Below are 10,079 nucleotides of genomic sequence, written 5' to 3'. Positions count from 1 at the left end.
TACGGAAAAAAAAATAGATAGTTGTTCCGTTAGTTGTTAGTTATTGCGAAACGCAAAAAAAAAATACTAACATTCTTCCCTAGCACTTTGGACATAATCCGAACTTCGTCCGACTCTAGGCCACGGGCACGACCTTTCGGCTTTTCAGCAAACTCCAGCAGATCTTCGCAACTTACGTAATTGATGGATTTTTTCAAATCTCCTTCGGCAATCGATACTGGCGAAATCGGTCCGTCGACATCGTCTGTTTGGGCTGAAACAGCAGGTGGCGGCACAGGTGGTGCTACTCGAGCAGCGTTGTACGATTCAGCGATGGCAGCATTTAGTGTGGGAGCCGGCCCCGTTGGAGGCGGTGGAGATTTCAGTATCGATTTTTTGTCGACACTTTTCGTGTCCACCATGTCAACGTTACGCAGGACATCTTCAACAAGTTTGGTAGACTTTTTGCTTTCGATATCGTACAGGGCACTGGTGAAACTGTCGACAACGTCAATCGCAGTTGTTGGCGAAGACAGATCCGGAACTTTGTCGGCATCATTCTCCAGAATCGATTCACAGTGCAGAGAGGCAGAGTCAACGTTGAGGCTACCGTTGTTGAATTGATGGGTTTGATAAACATCCAGATTCTCATAGGTCGGATCACGATGCAGAGACTGTCGGTTGGCAGCATCCTTCTCGTTGCGACGTCTGGTCAGAATGGTGCTGGTAGCTGGAATCGTCGCTGGCAGTGTAGTCAACTGCGAGAGGGGTTTCAAGTTGGGAAAATTGTTTTCGACAAACTCTTTGCCGAAGGAGCTTGGCAGCAACGAATTGCCATTGTTGACATACGAATTGCCAATTTCGTTGAGCTTTGAAGAATCGGACGATGATTTTTGAAGTACGTTGTTCGAATCTAGATTGACGGAGTCGTCATGTGGCACGGTGAAAACATCGGTTTTCTCCTCGATTGGAGTAATTTGGGTGACTTTATTGAGTGTTCGTTGCAAACCGGAAGCAGGTATAATCAACGGGTGTTTGCGAACGTGTCGTTTCGGATTCGCCACTATTACCTTATTGCGGTCTCGTGGTGGCAAAGGGATTGGATTCGTACTGGCTGTCCCATCCTGAATACGATCTCCTCCAACGGCAGCATTGTTATACGTGTATTCCGGATTTGTCAGATAACTTGGGCTCTCACAGGAACCGTCCTTATCGTCTACGGACACCAAATGTTCTTCGACACTGGTTTGGGTTTGAATTTTAAGTCTTGGTCGCACGACAGGAAAGTTTTTACTTCTCAGCATACGCAACGGGTTGGACTCATCATCCGGATTTTCGGTGGACGATACCGGTCCGGGAGATTTCGGTGCTGGATGGGATGGCGGTGCCGTTAGATCGATTTCCTTAAATCGAAAGCTTCCGGTACCGGACACGAACGAACTAGCGACGCTTGTGTTGAATCTTGACCTGGGTAGCGTGGATGCGGTGAAACACTTGAGATCACTAGGGAACACACCTACTACTCCTTGCGGATTTTCAACCAGACTGTTGTACGCCTGTCGATGCTCTTCCGTTATAGTGCTCTGCAAAGTCAATAGACAGTCCGGACGGACAGAAGGAGACAGGAATAGGGGGCAGGACAGGACAGGATTGGCCATTGAAAACCGGAAACAGGAGCCAAATAAAAGCGCGTTCAGCGTATATTGTGTGTTGGTTTAGACAAAAAAAAACAACAGGTTAGAGGCCAAGGAGAGCGAGGATTAAGTTGAAATCAAAGTATGAACAGAAGATTAATTCAGGAAAACAAACGAGAGGATAACTTATTCTAACCGAAACCAGACAAATCAAGGTTAATAATTTATATTTATAAACCACCTTCTTACGTTGAATTAGTGTTTTGTTAGGTAGTATGGTAAAGAAAAAAAAATACGAAATTTGAAATAAGAAGCCAAACCAAACATAACCAAACAGATCCGAATCTAACGACGTTCCGGGCGTGACGAACAAAGCAAAAAACCAGTTCCGCTAACACAATCGAGAATAGCATTCTGCTTTTAATGATCAGTATTATTCATTACAATCGTATGATTGATCGATAGTTACAATAGTAATGATAGTGGTTGTTTTAATTTTTTCAATATTTTTACTTGCTTTTAACTTTAAATATCACCTTTTAGTCAGTTTTTTTTTCTCTTCTTCAAACACTCTTTCGTTTCATATCGCACATAATAGCCAGTGTTCGACAAATCCTTAAACTTTAGTTACGTTTATGCCGCGCTCGGTGCACCTATACTATTAACCGTCTCACTTTCTGGGGCGTTCCGATTCGAAACTGGAAATATATGTCAATGTATCATACGTAGAGAGTACATAGCTATGAGATTCTGTGTGTGTGTAATACTTCAAGCTTGCACTGAAATAGATATGATAGTCTCGGACAGGACGAGTATGTTTTAACATTCAAAGGTTTGATGCAATTTCTTCAGAGCAAAAAAGCGAAAGTACTAAATAGGTAGCATCAAACAACTAACTCGAACATCATAAGAATTTTTCTTCTATGACTAGAACAACCATTACCCCATCCCAGCGGTTTTATTTCATCGTTTTTTTTTCTCGCAGATCTGTGATGGTTGGTTTTTATGTTAAAAGTATTTTTTGTTCCTTTCCTGTTGCCCATTTCTCAGTACTTAAAAGTACGATTTCTGAACTTCATCCGCTCTTTACTCATGGCTCTTATGTTGATGGCACATCCTTTTATAAGTGCGTGTGTTAGACAGAGTTGTAAATATACATTTTCGCATAATGCTTCGGATAAGAGTAGTAAAGCTTTTGTGCGCATCTGTGCGACAAAGTTCTCCAAACTTCATTACAGTTGTTTGGTTTTCTTTTGCTTAGAAAATTATTCACAGTAAGTAATTGTTTCGATTATGAGTAATGGTTTTCTGTCTACTAACAACATTCTAATGCGTAACGTATTTTTAAGTTTCTTGAAATCTGGACATACTTCTCTTATGGTAGGTAGTACTTGTTGTATGTTGTTCAATAATGACCCTGCAGATGTTTTTTTTTGTAATGATCTATACACATGTTGCGGACTAAGCTTCGATGTGCCCGTCCGGTGTTTTGGATACTGTATTGTTAATTGTCCTTGGATGTTCTAGAGAATTATTCCACTGTCTCCGCCCGAATCAGCATTCCAGCGAGTACCTCCATCGCAAAATTTCCTGTTACTATTTTAATCTGTGAGGCTAGGACGTGTGATTAACCGAGACTGAAATCAATTTAATATCCTTCTTTCTTCTGTTTTCACAAGAATCCACTCAATCCGTTAAAAACTCGTATTTACTTGGGCAAACGGGAAACGCTCTGCTTAAAAGAAAATAATGTCGTCACGAAAATGTCATTGAATTGCCCTCCGCTTGCTCGTACCGAAAGTTATTTAGATGTTGTAACATAGTAGGCGATGCCAAACGCAGGAATGAAAAAAAAATCGCTAACAAAATGAATGTCTCTGAGTCGTGGATTACTAGATTTGCGCGATTTGTAATGAAAATTTTGTAGCGTCGAATATTCAACCACACAGAGCCGGTGAAACATATTAAGGTCTGAGGACACAGGGCCACGTGTTGAGTTTTAAATCGACCACGTGACTCGCTCAATTCCCTTTGCGCATCGTATTTCTCTTGTACTCTCTCGTATATGAGCAAACTGTACCGGGTGGCCAGCATACATTTTATTATTTTGATGAGAAGTTTCATCACATTAATTTATCGTATGGGTTGGACATTACATGATTCCAATGAACAATGAAAAAATATTCAACTTTCACAAAGATTGAATGTCTGTGTGTTTGGCAACCTTGTCGAGCCAATTTTATTTCTCTCTCCTTTTTCAGAATGCTATCAGGAAACCAAAGCGAAAAAAAATGGCGGATGCATTGAAACTGACTGTTTCACAGAAAAATAAAAGACTTTATTGTTATCGCGATAACATATACTTTTTTATGTACTAATCGCATCTAAACTAACTTATCTAGACTTTGTCACGGTAGATTTATGATACAAGCCTTCAAAGCCGAGATATTCGATGAACAAGTAGAGGTATGCATTTCCAAGCGTTCCTTTTTTCTGCAGTTCTTCAGTCAGAAAAAAATACAACACGACCGCTAAACTCAATGAATCATTCTGAAAATTTCACAGAATATTCTCAACTAAATTTCGAAGACTTTGTCAGGTGGGTTTTTCTATATTCTGCACCGTTTCCAAGAATTTTTTAGTTTGAAACGGAAAAATAGCAAAAAACCTACCACTTCACGGTACTGTCCTCAGCCCGTGGGTAATTATTCGTACTGGGGAGAGCGACCCACTATTTTGAAGTATTATTTAGTCGATTTTTAAATAATATTTTGTTTCGATAAAACTTTGCATGAGACGCGTAAATTCGAAGCTTGAAGCGTTTTCGATATTTTGTTGTAAAACAAAATTGCGCATTTAAGGGTTAAATACAATATCAAACTACAAAATTTCTGCCAATATTTGTTTGGAATATTAAGTCAGCAGTATTTTAGGTTCCGTATAAACTTATTTGTGTTTGCAAATTTTCGAAATTATTTCTTTGAGAATTTTGGTTACCCTGATCGTTTAGTTGGTTGGGGTTGATGGTGAAAGATGTCTCGCATGAATCGAAAGCAATGTCTTGACATTACATTCCTTCTGTGGAATTTGGCCTTTCTGTTTCAACAGACTTCGCAGCCGATTCTTAGCATACAGAATCATTTTATACTACGATCCTACTGACACTATGAATCATTTCACGTCGGGGCTCGAACATATAACAACTGGCTTATAAGATCAGCGCCGTATGCATTGAACCGCAAACCCGGGCGAATCGAACGGTGCACAAAACAAATCCAGCCGCTGATGTGCATAGCACATTGTTAAAAAACTCCCGGGACCAACTGAGATGACGTTTGTAATATCAAACTATCATCATCGTTCAGAAGACAAGTGTCAAATTTTCACGTCAATCGCACCACAAACACTAAACTTACCGACATATAAGTGACGTTACTTTTTGATTAACGAAAACTTAAAAATAACAAAATCAGTTTATTGATAAAAGGAAAAACCGGGCAAGTCCAGCAATGGTTTAAGAAGTGTTACCCGCACTCAGATTAAAAACAAAGATTTGTGGTATTCTGATTTTAACGTGACCAAATTAAGCAGTCATCCGGAAAAAATGTGAGCTAGTTTTGATAATCGTTATGGATGAACACAAAATCAAAGTCCGACTGAACTGAAAGTGCTTTTATGATCGTATGCGAAAATCTGGGCATGAAAAAAATCTTTTCCAAATAGGTACCTCGTTCGCTCACAATCTATCAAAAGCAACAACGCATCAACAATCCAGAGAGCTGGTCGGCACTGTTTAGTCGCAATAAAAAAGGATTTCTTGCGTTGAACGAACAAATCAAACCATATTCTAAACCTTTCTAAGATTTTTTACAAGTCCTCAGAATCCAGTTCAAGCTCTCAAAGAAGAAGTCAAATACTCCCTGTAAACAGTGGATGTGGTCAAAGTCGACAACTTTTTCAATTTTGTGAGTCCTACTGAAACCAATATCTCACACAAATATAAGCGTAACACATGTATTGTTTCAAGATGACATTACTGGAACAAATTATGATGAAATTAGGGTAATCATTAGCAAACATGAATTTTTGATAACTTTATTAAAACATTTGCCAAGTTTCAAAATTTTCCAAGTGTTTCGTATTCTTTTTTTCCAATTTAATAAAAATACAGCAGAAGCATCCAAGTTATCCTTATTTTTCATTATGAGCTTTCATTGTGCTATTATTGAAAACGGGAGCGGGTCATTTCGCCGAGAGTTGTTTCGCCGAATGCCATTTCGCCGAAAGGGTCATTTCGCCGAAAGGGACATTTCGCCGAAAGGGTAATTTCGAATAGATCATATTATTATTTTTTTGTGTTATTATGCCTGTATAACTGATGTGACGTAGCCACATAACCGAAGCCAAGATGGCTAAGCGGCACAAAGCCGCCGAGGCGACGCCAGCTGAGTTGGCCGCCGACCCGCCGTCGGAAGCGGTGGCCTCTTGCATATAAACTTGTAATTGCCTCGGTAGATACACCTATGCAATTGCGTTGATGGCTAGTGGCTAATAGTCAACAAGTTTCCTTGGGAACTCTGTTCTTAGGTTCGTGAATCATTCTTTTTTCAAGAGTACAAGAATCAATCTCTATTCAATTGTACAATTGTAGGTCAACAAAACGAGCGTTAACGTTGTGTTTATTTTAAATCAATTCCAATTATAATATAAAGACAATTGCAGGAATCGGCGAAAAGGGTTTCTGTGAAATGATATTCGTCGAAGTGACCAATCCGGCGAAATGTCATTCGGCGAAATGACCCTTTCGGCGAAATGACTTTCGACGAAACGGCTTTCGGCGAAACGGCTTTCGGCGAAATGGCCTTCGGCGAAATGACCCTGATCCATTAAAAACAACTAAGAAAGCTCTGCTTTCAGATTGATTTAAAATTGCTGTTAAACCCTCAAGAAATCGTTGGGCGAAACATGAGGATGTTGGCCTAATTTCCAATGGACTGTTTTACGTAGAACCTGTACTGCCGTTCTACGCATAATTGTCCGATATAGGAAATTCCATAGAACATGGGATAATTATGCGAAGAACGGCAGTTGTAGCAACATTTCTCGCTCAATCACAAGATTGGGTACTGCTTCATACTTTTCACTTGTTGAATCAGGAAAACCACGATGCTGAAAATCGTTACTAAGATTTCGGCTATCACTATTAAATTCCTGGCTTTTTCCCGGTTTCTCCCAGTGGAACCAAATTCTCGACTACTTCCAAGGTTTTACCGACCTTCACGGTCACTTGCTCGACTCAATTCAATTAGATTACGTTTACCTATGTATAAAGGACACAATTATTTAATATTTTTTTCAAATATAAATCGTATTGAATCAGAAAAATGTTCTGTTTCCCAAGACGCCGCTTTCAAACCGGTCTATAATAGGTAAATTTGAATGGTTCAAAGTATAATAGTTGTGGAAATCAAGGCTAAGAATGGATGTATAAAAGAACAATCCAAATATGCAAAAAAAAACTTGTTTTAGTTATACCCAAACGGTGTCAGGAGTTTAAATTTTTTGATACAAAGCTATTTGCAATGAGTATCGACGACCAAATTAGTTTGAAATTAGAAAAAAATCCATTTGAGCAACCGGCATCAAATTTCTATCTTTTGAACCGCACTCGTACGTATGTTTAAGTGTGCCTTTTCTAATTTCAAAAATCATATTCAAGAACATGAAAGATTACCATGGTCTTGCTACTAACTAGGGTAGCTGGTGTGTTCACGAACCATTATCGACAATATGGACAACGGCAGGAGAACGGAGAATAGCGCAAATACGTACACAATCATGTCACAATCGAAAGAGTTGAATGATCAACCGGACCGTATAACTTTTAGTGCGGGGCACATCGGCCGGTTCGATTCAATTCCCTCGCCATGCAACTGAGTGCACGCCAGGCCAGTCACACGATCCTAACCTCGTCCTTCTTATACCCTCATGGAGCCGGACTGGGCGGCATCATGGGAACAAACTCACGCCGAAAGTCAACCGAATCCGTTTCGGTGGAAGAAGTTTCACTCGAGTACCGATTATCCTTGCTGACGGCAACACTACTGATTCCAGTGCCAGCAGCAGGAGTAGTGACACCGCCTCCGCCTCCGCCTCCGCCTCCACCGCCTAAAGTCGAATTGACCGAACCACTGTAGAGCTGTTTCTGCCGCCACAGCATGTCGTTATGCTTAACGACGGCACCGTGTATCTTCTCCGGCCACTGAAACCCGGGTTGGGGATGGACTTTCAGCTGCGGTTGTATCGCCGCTGTTGCCACGATCGCTGACGCGGGAATTTGCGACGGGAGTTGATTGGATGTTTTCTGAACCTGCTGCTGCTGCTGCTGCTGCTGGGCAGCGAAGTAGCTTTGAGTGGTTGGACTTTTACCGGTCAGTTTCGATACGTCAAATTCCGAATACAGATAGTCCCGTTCTAGAGTTTTATTCGCAAACGATGGTGGCGGATCGTTTGCGTATTTGGCCGGCGGTGGCGGAGGTGGTACCGTGCGTCCAAAATCGTATATATTTTCATCGTCGTCATTATCTGCGTAGTCGGTATAGTTGAACGGATAGTTACAAAATTGTCGATCACTACTGTAGTTATACTGAGGTGCACTTTTGATACTGGCATTCGAGCCGTAAAGTTTGTCCTGACTGCTGGCACTGTTGCTGTTGGACCGCCGCTGCATGTACTGGCGCCTTCGGCGTGAGTTTATCTTCGACCGAATGTCACACTCCGATTGAGCGTGGTTGCGATCGAGTTCACTTTCGCTACTGGACGAGGAACTATCGATCATACTAATCGGGTTGTAGCTCAGACGCCGGAGGTTTCTCGCTCGAATGCTCTTCGGTTTGTAGGTGATCACTTTTCGGGTTGTGGTTTTGGGTTGACTCTGTGGGCGTGGCCCGGGTTTTGAGTGGCAGATGTTCATCAGCTGCGTCTCGATCGACGTCGGTGATTTCAGTTCGTAATTTTCGGTAAACGAAAGCGAACGTTGACGGTTTTGATTGGCGGAACTTAAAATCGTACCAGGATCATCATACTTACTACTCTGAACCGGAGTGTTATAAATTTGATACAGTTGATTGATCGATTGATTGCTCGAGTTTGCAGTCTTTTTAACCGGTGACGACAAAAGCACCTGATTCTGTTGCTTCCGTGTCAGATCCGACAAATATTCATTTTTCATATTGTAGTAATCCGATCGATCCTTGCTTCTAGCATCAATCGTTTGACGAAACTTAAAATCCCTGATGGGCATCCCTTTAGGCGACCGTATTGTTCCTATGGTACCGCCGTTCAACTCGGAATACAAGTTCATCTCGTATTGCTTTTTGGCCGGTGGACTTTTTCCCGTAACTGATGATCCACCACTTCCACCTCCACTTTTTTCACCTGGTATTAGAATCGCCTTAGATCCACTCTCCAGTGAAGAACCTCGAACCAGTGAACTCGCCGGTGGACTCTTGCGATACGGTGTCCCACTGACGTAACTCTCACCGAACAGCGTTTCAGCCGAGTCGGCTTTTTCCAGTTCCTGATACGTCTGCAAAAAATCCAAGTTCAGCGCATTCAACGTTTTCTCGATGTCCATCAGATTTTCCCCTATCAAATCACGTGTTTTCTTATCGAAATGACGATTGTCGAGCGTCGCACTTGATATGTCCAGGTTGAACGGTTTACTTAGCAGTTCTCGACTTTTCTCGAAACAGAAATCGGACGATTCTTTGTCAAACAACGGAATCCGGATGTCGTTCCGTTGGTAGTTTTCGATGCCGGTTAGCGAACGGTAACGCTGATGTTTTGTTTGTTCGATTGTTACCAGAGTACAGAATGAAATAAATCAAACAGGTAAAACAAACAAACAAACAGAAGAAAAAATCGGAAACAATTGCGGGTTGAAACGCGTCACACATTTTGTTTTAGTGTCCGATAGAATTGTAGTTTATTGATTCAATCATTAGGAATAGCACACAGAAAGTAAAAAAATAAGTTAGTAATATTTTTCGCTGGTGGCATGGTTACAAGTTACAAGTCGACGGTATCGAATAAGTAATCAATAAACTATTGTTTGCGATTGATATCAAGTACAATTATTCAGATCAGTGTAATGACAATGTTGAATGAGTTAATCAGCAATGGTGTGATAATAGGAGGATGTAAAAATGTACAAATGATATTGAAACAGCACGACAAACAATGAATACGAATACAATCACCAAATGAAGTAATTCATTAACGATGGATTAGTGGATGTTAATGATTTGGAAACAAATCAAAGAAACCAAAAAAAAAATGAAGCACAAGTTAAAATAGGCAAATCAAACAGTCACAGAATAAGAACAGGTGTTAGAAATATCAGATCAGTGGGAAGTGATTCGAGCGCACGTAACGTTAGTGAAGAAAGGAGAACAAATATAATAA

At 40.9% G+C, this 10,079-nt stretch overlaps 1 protein-coding gene across 3 annotated transcripts in view; it reads right to left on the bottom strand.

The window, feature by feature from the left end:
* The window catches only part of LOC131437748 (activated Cdc42 kinase-like), a 67,843-nt gene that overhangs the window by 489 nt on the left and 57,275 nt on the right, over positions 1 to 10,079 (bottom strand). For 2 of the 3 annotated variants that reach the window (XM_058607296.1, XM_058607297.1), the window contains exon 8: positions 2,369 to 9,450. In XM_058607296.1, the coding sequence (XP_058463279.1) occupies positions 7,600 to 9,450 (1,851 nt within the window). In that variant the 3' untranslated portion in view covers positions 2,369 to 7,599. Of the gene's footprint in view, positions 1 to 71; positions 1,563 to 2,368; positions 9,451 to 10,079 lie in introns of those variants that run through there. The other variant, XM_058607298.1, reaches the window with a different exon arrangement.

Source organism: Malaya genurostris, chromosome 3, assembly GCF_030247185.1.
Source record: "Malaya genurostris strain Urasoe2022 chromosome 3, Malgen_1.1, whole genome shotgun sequence".
Taxonomy (NCBI): domain Eukaryota; kingdom Metazoa; phylum Arthropoda; class Insecta; order Diptera; family Culicidae; genus Malaya; species Malaya genurostris.
This window is presented reverse-complemented; position numbering and strand designations above follow the sequence as displayed.